Source organism: Sceloporus occidentalis, unplaced genomic scaffold (genome assembly GCF_023333645.1).
Source record: "Sceloporus occidentalis isolate IW3139 unplaced genomic scaffold, rSceOcc1.0.p SCAF_14, whole genome shotgun sequence".
Classification (NCBI taxonomy): Eukaryota; Metazoa; Chordata; class Lepidosauria; order Squamata; family Phrynosomatidae; genus Sceloporus; species Sceloporus occidentalis.
In genome coordinates this window covers 1,612,821-1,630,983 of record NW_028316994.1, presented here as the reverse complement: position 1 = coordinate 1,630,983, position 18,163 = coordinate 1,612,821, and the positions used below count along the sequence as shown (strand labels likewise).

The 18,163-nt window shown below is 40.4% G+C and overlaps 1 protein-coding gene across 1 annotated transcript in view; it reads left to right on the top strand.

The window, feature by feature from the left end:
- The first annotated feature begins 2,455 nt into the window (after window positions 1-2,455).
- Window positions 2,456-18,163, top strand: part of LOC149303484 (scavenger receptor cysteine-rich domain-containing protein DMBT1-like) — a 39,388-nt gene continuing 23,680 nt past the window's right edge. The window contains exon 1 of the mRNA XM_089481050.1: window positions 2,456-2,575. Coding sequence (XP_089337176.1) covers window positions 2,482-2,575 — 94 coding nt within the window. The 5' untranslated portion in view covers window positions 2,456-2,481. The remainder of the gene's footprint in view (window positions 2,576-18,163) is intronic.

The window sequence follows — 18,163 nt, the reverse complement described above, 5'->3', positions numbered from 1 at the left end:
TGTTCCACAGTTATCTACCATGGGTTGTATTGAGACACAGTCATGCTTAGCATATTGAAAGTGATAGAACAAGTTAATTATTATTAATATAACTGTCATTATAAAAGTCCCATGTAGGAAAGTCACACACACAAAAATGAAGGTATGCTTTGTAGAACCTAGCAAAATTTTTGACTGCATAGGTCACAAAAAACTATGGAAGGTTCTTAAAGTCAAGGGAGTGCTAGTACATCCAATAGTCCTGATGAGAGATCTCTACTTAGGACAAGAGGCTACTGTTAGAACAGAATATAGAGAAACAGAATGGTTCCCAATTGGCAAAAGGATCAGGCAAGGCTGCATTCTATCACCCTACTTGTTGTATGCAGAAAATATCAAACAAAGAGCAGGTTTAGACTCAGAAGGAAGAGGTGTGAAGGCAGGAGGAATGAATATCAACAGTCTAAGATATGTAAATGACAACATATTACTAGCAGAAAACATCACAGACTTGGAAAAATTACTAAGAAAGGTCAAAGAAGAATGTGCAAAAGCAATCTTACTGCTGAACATAAAGAATACAAAAATAATTACCACGGAGAATCTACATAAATTCAACCTAGACAATGAGGAAATCGAAATAGTTAAAGATTTCCCATACAAACATTTGATCAGAAAACTAAGACTGGAAGGGCAACTATGAAAGAACTAGAAAAGATCCTAAGGAGTAAAGACATACAACGAAAGCACTAAAGTTAGAATCACCCAAGCCATTGTGTTCCCCATCACCATGTATGAATGTGAAAGCTGGACAGTGAAGAAAGCAGGTAAGAAGAAAATCAACTCATTTGAAATGTGGTGCTGGAGAAGGCTGCTGAGGATACTGTGGGCAAACAGTATACCAGGGACAAACAAATGAGTCCTTGAACATGGATGGCCATCTGTTGGGAGGGCTTTGATTGTGTTTTCTTGCAAGAGGTTGGACTGAATGGCCCTTGAGGTCTCTTCCAACTCTATGATTCTATGAACAGCTCAAACCTGAACTCTCCCTGGAAGCCAAGATGATCCAATTGAGGCTGTCATACTTTGGCCACATCATTAGAAGGCAAGACTCATTAGAAAAGTCAATAAAGCCAGGAAAGGTAGAGGGCAGAAGAAATACAACACACAAGATGGATAGACTCAGTTAGGGATGTCTGAATTTACAGGACCTAAGTAGAACAATGGAGGACAGGGGGTCTTGTTTCATCCATAGAGTCACCATGGTTGACTCAAGGGGAATTAACAACAATGATGGTTTTGGACTTTAGTAGTTATCATCCCTCTCCACTGGCTATGTGAGCTAGGACTGATGAGAAATGCAGTCCAATAATAGCTGGAGGACCATGTATTTCTCATCTCTGGATTATCAGATTCCATCTAACCCAGTATTATCTACACAGATGGACAGGAGGTCTTCTGTGGGGCCTTTCCAATCCTTCCATCTCCAGGTGCATATCATCTGCTCTCTCACTGAGCTACAGCCTTAATATATGGTAACTCAGGGGTAGGCAACCTGCGGCCCGCGGGCCGAATGCGGCCCGGCGAGGCCTTGGGACCGGCCCCAGCCCAGTCCTGCCGCCGATTGCTGCTGGGGCCTTTGGAGGGCAATTGTCTATAGAAGCCTCAGAAACATGCATTTATATTAACATTTTTTAAAAAATCAGCAAATTTTTCGCATGTCCTCCATTTTTTTAAGAAAAGTGTCTTCCATTTGAAAATTTTGTCCTACATTTGTCCTGGTTTATTTATATATTTAATTTTTTTAAAAAATTACTTAATTATTTATTTTTTGGCTTCGGCCCCCCAGTTGTCTGAGGGACAGCAACCCGGCCCCCGGCTCAAAAAGGTTGCCTACCCCTGTGGTAACTCAAGCTGAATATTATTATACACGTGCCTCTTCTGTTCTCTGGTATACTTTGGGACAGAGTTTGGGGGATTAATGAGGAGGAAGGTATGATGCTGGGATGCAAGTTTCCTTTGAAATTGCAGTCCCAAATGTGTATGCATGTTTTATTTGCTCAGGAGGCACGAGTACTCTTCACATGTGTTCTGAAATACACTTGTTATACCTTCCAATATTTCAGAGCTGATCCCCAAGACTGGCTAATTCTTGAGCTGAAACATAAGTTCCATAAAACCCCAACTGTATTTGAAAAATTCATGTGGGTTCCCCCTCAGGTCAGGATAAAAAGCTAGCCATTTGTAGGGAACTGAAAGTTGTTTCACAATATCACAAACATGGAAAGACAGCAGTGCTTGCAGATAGCCAAGTCAAGCTCGATGGGACTCCACCCTCTCATTTTCCACCAGCCCCTTCCCAGCATTTTGCTACCCAACCTTTGCCCATGGCAATGAACTATACACGTGTCCCATTAGGACAAGCTGCAGAGCAAGTCAGATACTGTGAGCACTCCAACTGAGCAAAGAATCTACTACCACCTAGCTAGGTACTGGGGACCAATGGCTTCTTTTGCTCTTTCCTTTGGATGGAAATGTCTGGGAAGGAGGCTCAGACAGATGATGATGGTCCTTTTTCTCCTGGCCTGTCTTTGGGGTAAGTAATTTTTTTCTTTTCCCTTTTAAGCTGCAAGTTAGCAAATGTGAATCTGGTCCACCTGCAACTCTACCCCTGCTGTGGGGTAGCAGTCAGTTTCTACATGGTTAGATCCTGCTTGGTTGGTTTTAAGAGTTCTTATTATATACCAAGTGTTGTAGAAGGTGGTTGAGGTCCATTCATGTCCCAGCTATGACCTATTTCTGGTGGATTGTTTGCTTCCTGACAGTTGTTGCAATTCAGAGTTCTAGGCTATGTGGAATTTGATCTGACATAGCAAACCTCTGCTTAAATTCTTAAGCAACAGTATTCATAAACAATAATGTTCATTATGTCTTCACTGTTAGGAGGGACTTACATTCCCTGGCTGGATTGAATATTGCTAGATTATGATGCATTGATGACCCATTAAGCATCTGAATTCTTCAATAAATTGAGCTCAGTTTGATCCACTATGCACTTTTTAATATTCCCTTTCACCAACCACAGCATTTGGTTGAACAAGATGACCCTCTCAGGCAGCAAGCAAGGTGTGGGATCAGTAGGAGCAGCATCTTACCTGTTCCTCCTGGATGCCACAATTGTACCCCCCCCCAGTCCAATACTATCCCATTGTCACTGTTGAAATAAGATTGAACTACCTGTCCTGCATGGTTTGGTAAATGGAATGGGAAGGAAGTGCCATAATGTTTTCCATAGATGTAATGGGAAGGAGCAACCAAAATAGCGAAAGGTCTGGAAACCATGTCCTATGCGGAACAGTTTAGGGAGCTGTGTATGTTTATCCTGGAGAAGAGAAGGTTAAGAGGTGTCATGTTCAGGAGGGAGCAAGCTTGTTTTCTGCTGATCCAGAGACTAGGACACAGAGCAATGGATGCAAACAACAGGAAAAGAGATTCCACCTAAACCTTAGGAAGAACGTCCTGATGGTAATTGCTGTTTGACAGTGGAACACTCTAACTTGGAGAGTTGTGAAATCTCCTTCTTTGGACGTTTTTAAACAGAGGCTGGATGACCATCTGTCGGGAGTGTCTTCTTGCATGGCAGGACGTTAGATTGGATGGCCCTTGTGATCTTTCCCAACTCAAGAACTACATGATTCTATATTCTTCATGTTAGACAGCAAAATATCTTTGGTCAGCCCAATCAAGAATGCCTGTCTGGGATAACTTAACACAGGTTAGCCATTTTCAAAAAGGTAGGCCTGTTAGTGTGCTACACAAGTATTTCCTAGTGCAAGGGCTCAAAGCAGTTTACAAGAATTAGAAGATACAAATAAAAGCCCACTTCAGTACAAGAAAAAAGAAAGAAAGATTAAAATGTAATGATCAATACTATTATTGATAAGCTCTTATAATATTCAGATAATACTTTCATTAAGCAGTGCAAATATTAACTGAGAATATATTTGTGTTATCTTCAGTTGATAAGTAAGAGGAGTACTGTAAATCCATATGAGGGCACAGAGGAAAGGACGCCAGGATTCCTTATTAACTTGGGAGGAAGGGTATGTCAAAAAGGTCAGCATAACACATGAGTGCTGGCCTTCTCTCATCCAAATTAAGCCAAATGTCAACTTTCCACCCAACTGATTTTGCACAACAGCATTAAGTTGGAAACATGAGGGTACTGGAGAATCAATGGTACCATCCAGCTTGGGCTGCTTGGAAAATTTACCTGTTTTGACCACAGTTCCCAGAATCCCTCAGCCAGCATGGCCACAGGGCATGCTGGAGGTTTCTGTGAGCTGTTTTCCAAAAATCTAAAAGTAGTACCAATTCTGGAATATTACACACTGGTGAAACTGCTGCCTATTAGCCACCAAACACTGCAGCCATTTTGTGGCTTGCTGATAGCACTGGACACACTGAATATGTAACCAAAATGGTGTTTTAAAGGTTTAAGTCAGAAAAGGAGAAATGGATGTGGTTGTATGTAAGTGGGGTAGAGTTAAACAGGCAGGCCTGTGCCAGATTTTAAGAGTGTGGGCCTGACAGGTTTCCTATTGTTTGTTAGCCTTGCCTCCTGCACAAAACTGGATGGTTATAGGGATGTTTTCATTTTCCATTTCATTTTCTTGTGTTTTACCACATTTTTTCTTACTTTATAAAATCCAGAAAGGAAAGAAAGTATCTTTTAAGTAGTAACATTCAGAGCTCAGAAAGTTACATTTAAAAGCAATTAGTTCCTGTTCAATTTCCAATACCCAACAAGTAGTCTGTGAAGATCATTGTTCCAGTGTTTTTAAACAGCAATGTCATGCTTCTCCATTTCTCAAAAGTATTGATGTTACTTTTAGACATTTTTTAAAGTCATCTGAATGTGGCAAAGCAATGGCATGTAGTGCAGGACACACACTTATCCCATCCACTACAGTGTCTGTTTTGATATCAGAGGCAAGAAAACTAAGATGCGTCTACACTGCAGAAATAATGTAGTTTGATACCACTTTAAGTGCTGTATCTCCATCCTATGGAATCTTGGGACTGTATGAGCCACCACCATTTAGTAATCCCATCCTTTATCACTTTAGCTGGGAAAAATCATCCGGAGACATGGGGCAGGATGTTATCAGTACGCTGATGACACCCAAATATATTTCTCTATGTCTCAAACTGATGCAGTGTCTATGGATGGCATCTCTCCTCTGAATGCCTGTCTTGGGGCGGTAATGGACTGGATGAGGGAAAACCGACTCAAGCTGAATCCAGGTAAGACGGAGGTACTTGTTATAGGAAACCCAAGCCCAGGTATGGAATTATGTCAGCCAGTTCTGGATGGGGTCACACTTCCCCTGAAAGACTCTGTCCGCAGCTTAGGGGTGCTCCTTGACTCGTCGCTTCACCTGACAGCTCAGGTAGATGCGACAGTCAGGAGCACTTGTTATCAGCTTCGGCTGATACGCCAGCTGCGCCCCTTCCTGGAGCAGGGAGACCTTGAAACAGTTGTACATGCGCTGGTCACCTCTCGATTGGACTTCTGTAATGCGCTGTATATGGGGCTACCCTTGTGCCAAGTTCAGAAACTTCAACTTGTACAAAATATGGCAGCCAGGTTAATTACAGGTACTCGTCGTACCGACCACATAACACCGGTTTTGAAATCCCTTCACTGGCTGCCAATTAGTTTCCGGGCAAGGTACAAGGTGTTGGTGATTACCTTCAAAGCCCTACATGGCTTGGGTCCAGAATACTTAAGAGACCGCCTACTTCCATACTGTCCGTCCCGCACTCTAAGGTCCTCGAAGGGGAAGAATCTACTTCAGCCAATAAAATCTAGGCTAACTTCAGTCACCCAGAGGGCCTTTTCCATCGCAGCTCCGAAGCTATGGAATGACCTGCCGAAGGAGATCCGTGACATTTCTACTCTTACAGCCTTTAAGAAGGCTCTTAAAACGCATCTCTTCCGGCAAGCCTTCCCTACCTAGTTCTACTCCCCATTTACTGTGACTTATGTCACTCTGTCCACCAATTCTTCTCTTAAATTTAATGAGAAGAATTAAATTAAAATTAATTAAAATAAAATCCTTGCCTCAAGATGAAGAGCCCTTCCTCCATGACATCATCATCAGACCTGGGAGGGAATGAAAAAGAGAGGCCCAACTTCCATCAGGCCTAACTGTGAATGTTCTCACTTCGCTCTCTGTAATTTTATTCTATTTTATTTATTTATTGTATTTTATTTTATTATCTTTATTTTTACTGTTGTAACCCGCCTGGATTCCTTGTGATTGGGCGGGCTATAAATAAATTATTATTATTATTATTATTATTATTATTATTATTATTATTATTATTATTTAAAAGAAAGAAGGGGTTTCCATGTGGTAGAATTAGCAAGGTTATTCCCCATTAAGTTACAGTCACAGCATATAATTTACTTCTGACTTTCTTTCTGGGAAAAGGAAGGAATCAATTAAAAGTAAGCAGTTATTTATATCTTTCTACCTCCACATTCTGGAAGTGTAAGGAGATGTCCACCTGGAAATTATCCAAAGAGTCTAGTAGTAGCACCTAAATGTTGCATCGACTGCCATTGGAAGTTGAGATTTAACTTTTTGGCAAAGTAGGTCTTCTTCTATAAGAGCCCAGGCAAAAAAATAAATCTGTCAGACCTCAGTGTTTCAGAATCCATTTTAGAAAGCAGAATGAACAAGGTCTATAATGGCTCAGGATCCATACTAATTCACCGGGTGGATCCCCTGGCCTAGATCATGTCACCAAGTGGCCAAAACAGCAGAATATGTTGGCAAGAAACATTATCTGTCCACTAGATCAAAAAGGAAAGCAAGACTGAAATTAAAGAGAAACATAGACTTTGATCATAGTCTGTAACCAGGCTGCCAAATCAGCAAAGGTACACACACAAAATATATTTGGGCCAAATTATACATTACATTACATGGCTTGTTCAGCCTTACACATTGTTGTTGTGTACTTATAATATGTAAAAAGATGCCTTTGGGAGGGACACCTAAACAGGGTGGGCATCATGGATGGTTGGTATTTCTGTAACCTTTTAATTTTGTCCCCTCCATCCCATGTTATTTGCATGCAGATCTGGCAAATAAGAGAGTTCCTGATTGGGAGCAAGGACACACACACACACACACACGTCTGTAATGTATGATAACTCTCTCACCCACACCATGGTCTGCAGTCTGGACTACTACTGCCTCCTTTTCTCAGCTATTGGATCCTAATAACAATAATAATACACAAACACTCAGGACCAACTTGCATGCTAAACACAACCTGGAGGTTGGGTTCTTAACAATGTTAACAAACAAATCTGACCAGATTGATCACAAAAGTTTAGCCTTTCAACTCCAAACATGTCCCTCCAAAAGAATAAACAGAACCAAAGTACACCAGGACACTATTAGAAGAATAGATTTTAGCAGCTGCACTTTTTCATGCTATGTTTTTGGAAAACATACCCCTTCCAAAGTTTGTTCTTCTTTTCAGTTATTAAAGTATAAGAGCTCTGTCTCTTTTTGCACATGGTAAATCCACAGTAGTTCTCTCTTACATCTTGACTTAACAAATAATTCAGCCTGGTACTCCAAGATTTCTCCCGTTGTTGTAAATCTGGTTAATTGTCAATTTTAAAAACCTTCCCTAGAAGTACTGTCCCCCTCAGAACAGTAAAACCAGTGCAGTGCTTTTCACACCACTCCAGATGTAGACCTTTGGTTTGATCCATCTTGGCTGTTTTTATAGACTCACTGGGTGACCATGGGGTATGATAAAAGAGAGATATAAAAGAGAGAGTGGTTCTGTTCCTACCTCTCGGGGCAGATTCCAGATGGTGCAGCTGGGGGACTGTTGTTCCGATAGGAGGGCGCTTACATCTGGCGTCCCTCAAGGAGCAATTTTGTCCCCCATGCTATTTAACATTTACATGAAACCGCTGGGAGAGATCATCCGAAGACACAGGGCGCAGTGTTATCAGTACGCTGATGACACCCAAATATGTTTCTCTGTGTCTCTGACTGATGCAGTGACTAGGGATGGCATATCTCCTCTAAATGCCTGTCTGGAGTTGGTAATGGGCTGGATGAGGGAAAACAGACTCAGTCTGAATACAGAGAAAACGGAAGTACTCGTGATAGGTTCTCCAGGCCCGGGAAGGGAGATTTATCCACCTGTCCTGAATGGGGTCACGCTCCCCCTGAAGGACTCAGTTCGCAGTCTGGGGGTGCTTCTGGACTCATCGCTCCACCTTACATCTCAGGTGGATGCGACAGTCAGGAGCACGTTACCAGCTTCGGCTGATACGCCAGCTGCGACCCTACCTGGGCCGGGAGGACCTTGAAACGGTGGTGCATGCTCTGGTGACCTCTCGGTTGGATTTCTGTAATGCGCTCTACATGGGGCAACCCTTGTACCAAACCCAGAAGCTTCAACTAGTACAGAACATGGCAGCAAGGCTAGTCACTGGATGTTCCAGGACTAGCCACATAACACCCATTTTGCAAGATCTTCGCTGGCTGCCCATTCGCTTCCGGGCACAATACAAGGTGTTGGTTATTACCTATAAAGCCCTAAATGGCTTGGGCCCAGGGTACTTGAAGGACCGCATCTCTCCATATAATCCGCCCCGCACTCTCAGGACAGTTGGGAAGCAATTATTAAGGGTTCCTAAAACAAGATATGCCTCATCCTCGCAGAGGGCATTTTCTGTCTCGGCCCCGCAGATTTGGAACTCTCTTCCTGACGAGCTCCTCTGTTACCTCCCTTGACCTGTTTAGGAAGAAACTTAAGACCTATCTCTTCCAACAGGCTTTCCCCCATGTGTCTTGACATCTGTTCCTCATCATATATGCTGCTTTCCAGCTAGTTTTGTCTTTTGGCTATGGTTTTTATTCTCTGTGGTTTTATTGTGTTTTTAATTTTGGAATGTTTTTATTATGTTTATATACTGTTGTCCAAATTGTATAATGGTTTTATATCCTTGTTGTAACCCGCTTTGATCTCCTTTGGAAAAGCGGGCTATAAATAAACAGTATTATTATTATTATTATTATTATTATTATAAATAGTTTTTTGGGGTTTTTCTGGCTATGTGGTCATGTTCTAGAAGAGTTTATTCCTGATGTTTCACCTGCATCTGTGGCTGGCATCTTCAGAGAATGCTGGCATGGAAGAGAGTGGGTAGGGTCACACAGTATATATATGATCACATAGACCAAAAACCCCACAAAAACTATGAATGTTGACCATGAAAGCCTTCAATTTCACAGAGGGATAAATGTTTCCCTATTTACTTTCCTGACCTAACTTTCTGCCAGCATTGTGGCTGTGTATTGGGCTGGAGGAAGTTCTGATCTGGTTTAACTTGGTTCCTCCCTCTCCACCCCTGCTGTGGCCTTTCCCATTAGCAGATCTTAGAAAACACAGCAGTTCTGCTAGCAGATTTTTCTCTAAGCAGATCTCTGCCTACAGAAGGGCATTTTTGTTGGCAGAAGGGACTTGTGCCTATTCCTTAAATCCCTTATGTTGGAACGCGAATCTGCTCACTAGCATACTCTGCAGCATATTTCAGGCTTGTGAGGACTTCTTTGGTTTTTACTGGAATTCTGAGATGAGGATGGACTTATCCTAATTCTGAGTAACATGGTGTTAATAGACAAAGCTCTGGCCCTGGGGTAGTTGTATCTATCAGTTTCAGTTTATCCCACTATAATTAGTTTTCATAATAATAATAATAATAATAATAATAATAATAAGTTTTATTTCTATTTTCCCGCCTCTCCCGACGTATCAAAGCGGGATTACAACAGTATTTCGGATGATAAAATATCTAACATTACAATTTAAAAATAATTTAAAACCATATAATATCAAAATATGATAGTACAATATTAAAACCACAATACATCCTGCGATAAAATTATCTTGATTTTCCCTGAGGTGAAGTTTTCTTCAGATCTAATAGAAGATCAGGGGGGGTATGCTTGCCGGAAGAGATGTGTTTTTAGGGCCTTCTTAAATCTCCAGTTGTTTGTATGCCACAGAAGAAAGGTTGAATTTGGTAAATTCTGATTGAAAGCAATCAGCGCTAAGATCCAGCGAAAGATATGAATTCAGAATGAAAGACCAAGGCATTTCTGAGCAGCTGTAGCAGAATGTGGAAATCTTTTGTGAGCACTAGAACTAAGCTAATTTCAGGATTTTGTAAGAGAAATCCATTCCTGATCATTCAAAGTTTTCTTTAGTCTTATTGGAACATGGGTGTTGCTCCTACTGTTAAGCAACTGGGAGTCAGGAAGATTTACCAGTCTCTTACAGATGTTTTACAAGTCTATTGAGCTACCTTCCACCAACTGTTGCTACAGAGATAAGCAATCCAAAGAATGAAGCCCACAAAAGGTGAAGCAGCAGTGAGATGGTTCTAAGCCAGGGGTGAGAATGATGAAGATCGTGTAGATGTTGTTGGACTGCATATCCCAGTAACCATGCTGGTGATGGCTGCTGAGCATTGTAGTCTAACAACATCTGAAGGGCTACATTGTCTTTAGCCCTCTTCTGAATGCCGCAATGGATGTATACTCACTGTTTATAGAAGTTGCTTTTAAAAAGGGAGCCAGTGCTTCCATAGAGTAAGATATGTGTACAAGAGCATCCAGCATTGCTTGAGGTATGTGTGTGTCCATGCATATACATGCTCTCAGTTTTGTGTTGGGATTTTCTTGTAGTAGCTATCATTGTAGAGGGCTTTGGGATTAATGGCCTCAATCCAGTGACTAATCTCATCTAAAGCTGGATACTGTAGGTAAGATCCATTGTTTCAATGGCTTTCTCTACCTGGGACTAAGAACTGGATTTAGGCCAGTGTCTTCCAGCAATCAATTAGTTTGTAATTTTTAGTTACGGTATATTAACAATTTTCTAGTTTTTGTGATGCGATTGCCCAAGCAATTTTTTGTGTGCGTGTGTACATTTGCTAAGGTTATGAAATCTGTGGCTTGCTGAATCTTGCATTATGAGCAGAACAATGCTGAAAGGGCAAAATAAATCAAGTACGCAAAGAGAAGATGAAACTTTCCTTTATGAAAAGAGAACTAATTTTGAAGATTGTAATCTTAAAGCCCAACTAAAGAAGATTTGGGCATTTGACCTCTGCAGCTGTGCTTTGTTGTTGTTATCTGCCCTTGAGTCGACCTCAACTCATGACAACTCTGTGGATGAGACATTTCCAGGACTCTCTGTCCTCCACTGCTCTGCTCAGGTCCTGTAAATTCAGGTCGTGATCATCTTGATTGAGTCTAGCCATCTAGCATGTGGCCTTAACAATAGCAATAGCATTTACATTTCTATACTGCTTAATAGTGAACTCAGCACTCCCTAAGCGGTTTACAATCAGTAAGCCAATTGCCCCCAACAAGCTGGGTACTCATTTTTCTGACCTATGAAAGGATGGAAGGCTGAGTCAACCTTGGCATCCTGGGATCAAACTCACAAGGTTGTGGTTGCAGTATCGGCATTTAACCACTGTACCACCAGGGATCCTTATCAGGCCTTCCTCTCTTTCCACTGCCTCCTACCACTCCTAGCATTATTGTCTTTCTAGTGATTCATGCCTTCTCATGATGTGGCCAAAGTACAACAGCCTCAATTTAACTATCTTGGCTTCCAGGGAGAGTTCAGGCTTGAGTGGTTCAAAGGCCCATGTGTTTGCCCTTTTTGCTGCCCACAGTATTCTCAGCACTGTTCTCCAGGACCACATTTCAAATGAATTTATCTTCTTTACATCCTCTTTTTTCACTGTCCAGTTCTCACATCTATACATAGTAATGAGGAATGCCATGGCTTGGATAATTCTAACTTTAATGCTCTGTTGTATATCTTTAAGAGCTTATCTATTTTTTTCCATCGCTGCCCTTCTCATGACTAGTCATCTTCTTCTTTCTTAACTACAGTCTCCATTCTGACCAAGGTTTGATCCAAAGTACAGGCAATCTTTAACCATTTTGATTTCCTCATTGTCTAGGTTGAATTTATGTAGATCTTCCATGGTCATTATATTGGTTTTCTTTATGTTCATCAGCAATCCTGCCTTTGCACTGTCTTCCTTGACATCCCTTAGTAATTCCAAGTTTATGATGTTTTCCATTAGTAGTATGGTGTCATCCACATATCTTAAACTGTTGTCTTAATGTTACCTTAATGATGTGCCTTAGCCAGCATTAAGTGATGAGGGTTGTAAAATAGGTCAGGATTATGGAATGGGAGGGAGGCATTCATCCTTTGCCCCAACTGTAACCTCCATGGGAATGGGATGTACCTGGGCTTACTATTCAGAAAGAGAGAAAGGTGCCTTCTGATGCCAAAGGAAGCTTCCCATTCATTGCAAAAAGCATGTATTGTGTGCCTGAACTGTGATGAAGGCAAAGGGTTAAAGACTCCATCCCTATATGCAATGGTCACCATCTGGTTCAAACCCTACTTTGTTTGTGTTTGTGTTTACAAATCCCAGAATCCCTCAGTCACTATGCCTTTCCAATTTCTGTGTGGCTCCTGTCCTTAGATTCATTAATTGCTACTACATTTCTGTTTAGAGTCTTTGGACTGCTTTATTTCTTTACTTAAAGTTTTAAAACTGCCCTTCCATTCTTATAGAGTGCTATACATATAGAGTAAAATAATAAAAATTAAATCAATAAAAATCAAAGCAAACCATTTATACAAAGAAAGCTGCAAAAAAAGAGATGATGATGATGATGATGATGATGAAATCAGAAAAGTAGAACACTTTGATGTTAGCTAAATATCAACACCAGTCACACCTTCAAGGCAAGAGTATTCCATAATTGGGGCACTACAAGCCTCCTGTAAATAAGGGGATGGTTTTGCAGGAGCTGCTGAGAAGACTATGTCTTTGAGGAAGTTTTTTGAACCTCTTTTCTCTGATCCTTGTGATCACAGGACCCTACTCCCCGCTGTCTTCCATACATGGGGAAATTAAGGTGGTTTTTGAGCTTTGTGGTGTCCATCAATCTGGATCTTTCTTAAAAAGTCCCTGGCCAGAGGGAACTGGCAGGACTCATTAAAAATGGTTGTTCCATCAAAGAATAACTCCTTCATCATCAGAGGATTGCTGTGTCCATTTTTTGGCATTTGTCTCTTTTCAATATGTTTGCAGTGCAAATTTATGTCATCATTTATTGATGATAATGCTTGTTTGGAAAACATTTGCCAATGTCTTAATGAGTAATTTTCAAAAATCTAGAAAATGTGTTCAGTCATATGCGCATAGAGAGTTTGAAAGGGAAGAGTACAATATGGTTGGCCCTCCTTATCCATGGATTCTGCATATTGTGCCATTCACAGCTTGAAATATATATATATATATATATATATATATATAGCCCAAAAGGGAATCTTGATTTTACCATTAAAAAATAAATAAGGGACACCATTTTACTATGCTATTGTTTATAATGGGGCTTGAACATCCATGGAGAAGGAGGAACTGAGTTATCAGGATTTTGGTCCAATGGCTGAGTTAATAAAATCATTTACTCAAGATAAGCCAACATTTGACTGTCTCTTTGCCCCAGTAGGCTTTGATGTTTTGTGTGTGCTCAAACAAGAAGATGCCAGTGATCAATATTTTGTGCACAGCCCAGGCAAGCACAAACGCTTGCAACTATTGGAAGTGCCCTCTCCCTGGCTGCTTTCATTGACTCCTCTCCCATCTCTTGTTTCCCACAGAGCTCCCAGAATCAACTGGAAAAGAGAAAAAGTAGAGGCAATAAAAGAGAAGGGAGCCTCAGATCTTTGCCAAAGTGTTACATTCTTGTAGAGGTTATAGAGATTAGGGTAGTTGATGAGATGTTAATAGCGTCAATTTCTTTTAAGCACAACTCTCTCTTTCCCCAAATGTGTCAGAGTGTCCCAGCTTCTTTTTGCTCCAGTTTTTTGACCCAGAGTGCAGATTCATATTGCTTTCCACCTGGTTTTGCCTCCTGCGTCATCTAAATACCCCACATTCAAAGCAGTTAGAATCTGTTTTAACTCACCAGTGCAGACTGCCCCAGCTAAGCTGCAATAACTATGGCTGCATCCACACTGCAGAAATAATGCAGTTTGACATGACTTTAATTGCCATGGCTTAATGGTTTGGAATTCTGGGGATTGTATTTTGTTGTGGCATGAGAGCTCTCTGATAAAGAAGGCTAAATATCTCACAAAACTACAAACCCCAGAGTTCCATAGCATGCAGCCATGGCAGTTAAAGTGATGTCAAACTACAATATTTCTGCAGTGCAGACACAGTGTATGGGTGCATGTACATTGCAGAAATAATGCAGTTTGACATCACTTTAACTGCCAAGGCCTCATCCTACAAAATCCTGGGATTTGTAGTTTTGTGAGCACAAACACTCTTTGGCAGAAAAGATTAAAGACCATGTAAAACTACAAATCCTAGAATGCCATAGGGCAGCACTACAGCACTTGAAGTGGCATCAGATGGCATTATTTCTACAGTGTAGATGCAGCCATTATTTTTGGTAGATTACACAAATAAGAATTAACTATTTAAATGAAAGAAATTAATTTGTTAAGATAGCCATTTGTAACAGAAAGGGATAATAACTTAATTAAATTTAGGTCTAAATTAAAGTGATTGACTTGAGTTAAAAATTTAGCATTACATTTATTCAGGGTTTTGTTATTTTATTTAACGAGAGGCAGTGGTAAAGAATGAACAAATTTTAGATTTTCTAATTTGTTCTTTATCCAAAACCTTGTTCTTCCAAATTTTAGCAAAGCTATTTCTTGTTTTGTGTTAGTTCTTCAAGGCTGGGTAATTACAGTGTTTAGTTCATAAGATCCAAATAATTTATTCTAGTTCATGATTAGAGCATGACACATTAGTTAATTCCAAACGTTAACGTTTCTGAATTTACAAATTGTAAGTGCAACTAGGAAAGTGAGTGCCTTCTTTGCACTGAGATTTGTCCTCTTGTGTTTTACACCAGACACAATGCACAGAGGCTCTTGATCTGTCCAAGGAAATGGAGTTTTGAAGTTCTTTAACCATGGCAGTTTAGCTTGATTCCATGTGGGGATCATTTAAAGAGAGAAGAGGGAGTTGTAAGGAGAAGCTCCGAACAGGGACTGTCCAAAGGAGTGGAGTGAAGGTAATCATGTATGGTATATTTCATCTTTACTCTGGAAAGACATTTAGTTCAGGCATTTAACCAGTTTATATGGGAGTCTAATATAAATTCAATAGCTACATCCCCCTTTAATATAAATCGAATTAGTTAATTTTTTTTAAAAAAAATCTTATTAATGATAAACTAAATACATTTATCCTTTACTACTAACTCTGTTTTTTTCTGGTAAGTTCAAAGAAGACTCACCTTTTTAAATCATACCCTCCTGCTGTCTCAATCTTTTTTCATTTTTTCTTTTTACTCTTTATTAATTTCAACCAGAAAATACAATTATACAGTTCAACAGATAAGAAAAAGAAAGCCAAGCTTTTTCATAACTAAAATTTAGAAATATCCAATAATACAAAAAAGAGAAAATACAGAGGAAAATAGAAAAAAGAACAGAAGGGCCTCCAATCTGCATTTTCATGGTCATATGCAGCTATCTTATATCAGCTTTTCTAATTCATCTAATACACCCTTCTTTCTATTATCAAAAACATTCTAACCTATTTTAATCAAATCCTACAACCATTAAATCATCTTTATCTTTGTTCAAAAACTCTATGAGGGATTTCCACTATTCAAGAAATCCAACTTGAATTAAATTTCCCCATATGAATGGAAATCCTTTTTAAAAAGCTTCTCAGTTGAAATACATCAATTTTAATGCAATATATGTAATGGAATTTCCTTAAGCACATTTCCCCTCAATGTCTAAGCTATTTATAATAAATAATAAATAAATGGTTTATTTGTATACCGCCCTTCCAAAGATCAGGGCGGTTCACAACAGTTAAAATTACATAAAAAGTTCCAATATACAATGTTAAAATACAAAACAACACAAAAAGAAAAACAACAACAAATGCCCCCGGGTTAGCAACCCATTGCCTGTGCGGCCTCTATGGCGGGGGGGCCTATAAGGACTAATCGGGGAATGCGATGCCAAACAGGTGGGTCTTCAACTCCCGTTTGAATTGGGCCAGGGAGGTGACTGAGCGGAGCTCTATGGGCAGCGTGTTCCAAAGGGCCGGGGCGGCGATGGAGAAAGACCTCCTGGAAGTGGAGGATAACCTCGCCCCGGGAACCCTAAGGAGTTGCTGCCCAGATGTTCTGAGGGTGCGAGGCGGAATGTATGGGGAGAGGCGGTCCTTCAGGTAACCTGGGCCCAAGCCATTTAGGACTTTATAGGTCATAACGTTCTTGCAGAATTTGATCTCTTGCTGACTTCTTAGTAAAATGAACTATAATATCCCTTGGCACTTTTCTCAATTGTGCATAATAAGAATTTATTCTGTAAACACAGTCCATTTCCATTGCCACATCTAGCACTTTGTGCTCCAAAAAACTGCCAAAACTGTAATAATTTTTCTTTAACATCTTGAGACATATTTTCTCCTATGCCTTTCTAAATCTTAAACAGAATTATCTTCCTTTTAGTTCCATCAGAGCAAGATTATCCACATCTTTCTGCATTGTAAACCTCTCTAAGATCTGGTTTTGTTTCCAAAATTTGAACTTTCTTATTCATTTCCTTCATTTCAGCAGAAACGTGTCAAAGAACCTTTTAAATACTTAATTTCACTCTCAAAAACCCAGACTGTGACAGATCACTTGATCCTCTCCTTTCTGAAGCTTTGTTGTCATTGTTAATTAAAACACCTTTCTACTTAGAAAAAATGAGGGGGAAACCCACAGCAACACAGTAGCACACAGTTCTTATCTCATTTTCCCCTTTCCTCAGCAATAGCAATAGCTTAATGTCAGAAGTAGCAGTGTCCCTTTTGCAAAGCTAAGCCTTGCATTCTTTAGCAGCCTCCATACTTGTTACAGTGTAGCCTTTCTCAAGCTTATCTATTTTGTTCATAACATCCAATCATTTCCACATTCCAAGAATTGCTTACGTTCATTCATAAACAGTCTTACGTAAACCCAAATTTCTAATGACTTAGACATTCAAATCCAATATTTACCTATGATCCCCTTTCATTTTAAAAGGTTTCTTAAGCCACACTCTTGTTGTGCTTTTTGGTTTAAAGACACAGTACTCTCATCCAGTTTTACAGCCTCTTAAATTCAATTCACAGAAAGAAGGCACTCACTGCAGTATATTCCAGCCATTAATCATGCAGATTTCTCAATCCATAGTGAAATTTTCTTAATCCAAATTTACTTCTTGTTATTAAGAAATGAGGATATGTGGAGTTAGTGTCCTTTAAAAAAAATGAAAGCCCTTTAAAAATGTGCTGTCTAGCCTGATGATTCTTTCAATGCCTCTTCGCTCCTCCCACACTTAATCATCTCTGTCCTGATCATCCACATGCAGGATGTGTGGTTCAGACACCGTGTGGGTGATCTTGACACCCCTCAAGTTCTGAGAGGGTTTACACTGTCTCTTTTCCCTCTCCATGAATTAAAAAGAGCACAACCGTCTGCCTGTGGCGGGTTACACACCGCCAAAAAGTACGTGCTCGGCACGTACTAGGGTTAGGAAGGGGTGTCCTTTCCAGACGCCCCTAACCCTAGTACGTGCCAAACACGTACAAAATGGCAGTGCCCATTCTATGTGGACGCCGCCATTTTGATGTAGCGGACACTTAGCGTCTGCATGTCTCGGCGCCATTATAATGCTGCAAGTGCGCCAATGGTGCTTTGCAGCATCATAATGGCACCATAAAAAGAAGCTGCATTTTGCAGCTTCTTTTTGTTGCGTGAGGGAGCCATGCGGTTTGGCCACTGCGGCTCCCTCATGCAACAAATGAGGGCGGCGGGAGACCGCCCTTTTCAGGCGGTCTGTAAAGCACCATAGTTTCCTGGCTGGAAGTCTCTGGCAACAGCAGTCTAGATTAATCTTCTGTCACCTCACTTTTTCCAGCTGCTTTTCAAATGTCAGTTTCTCTCTCTTCCTCCCACAA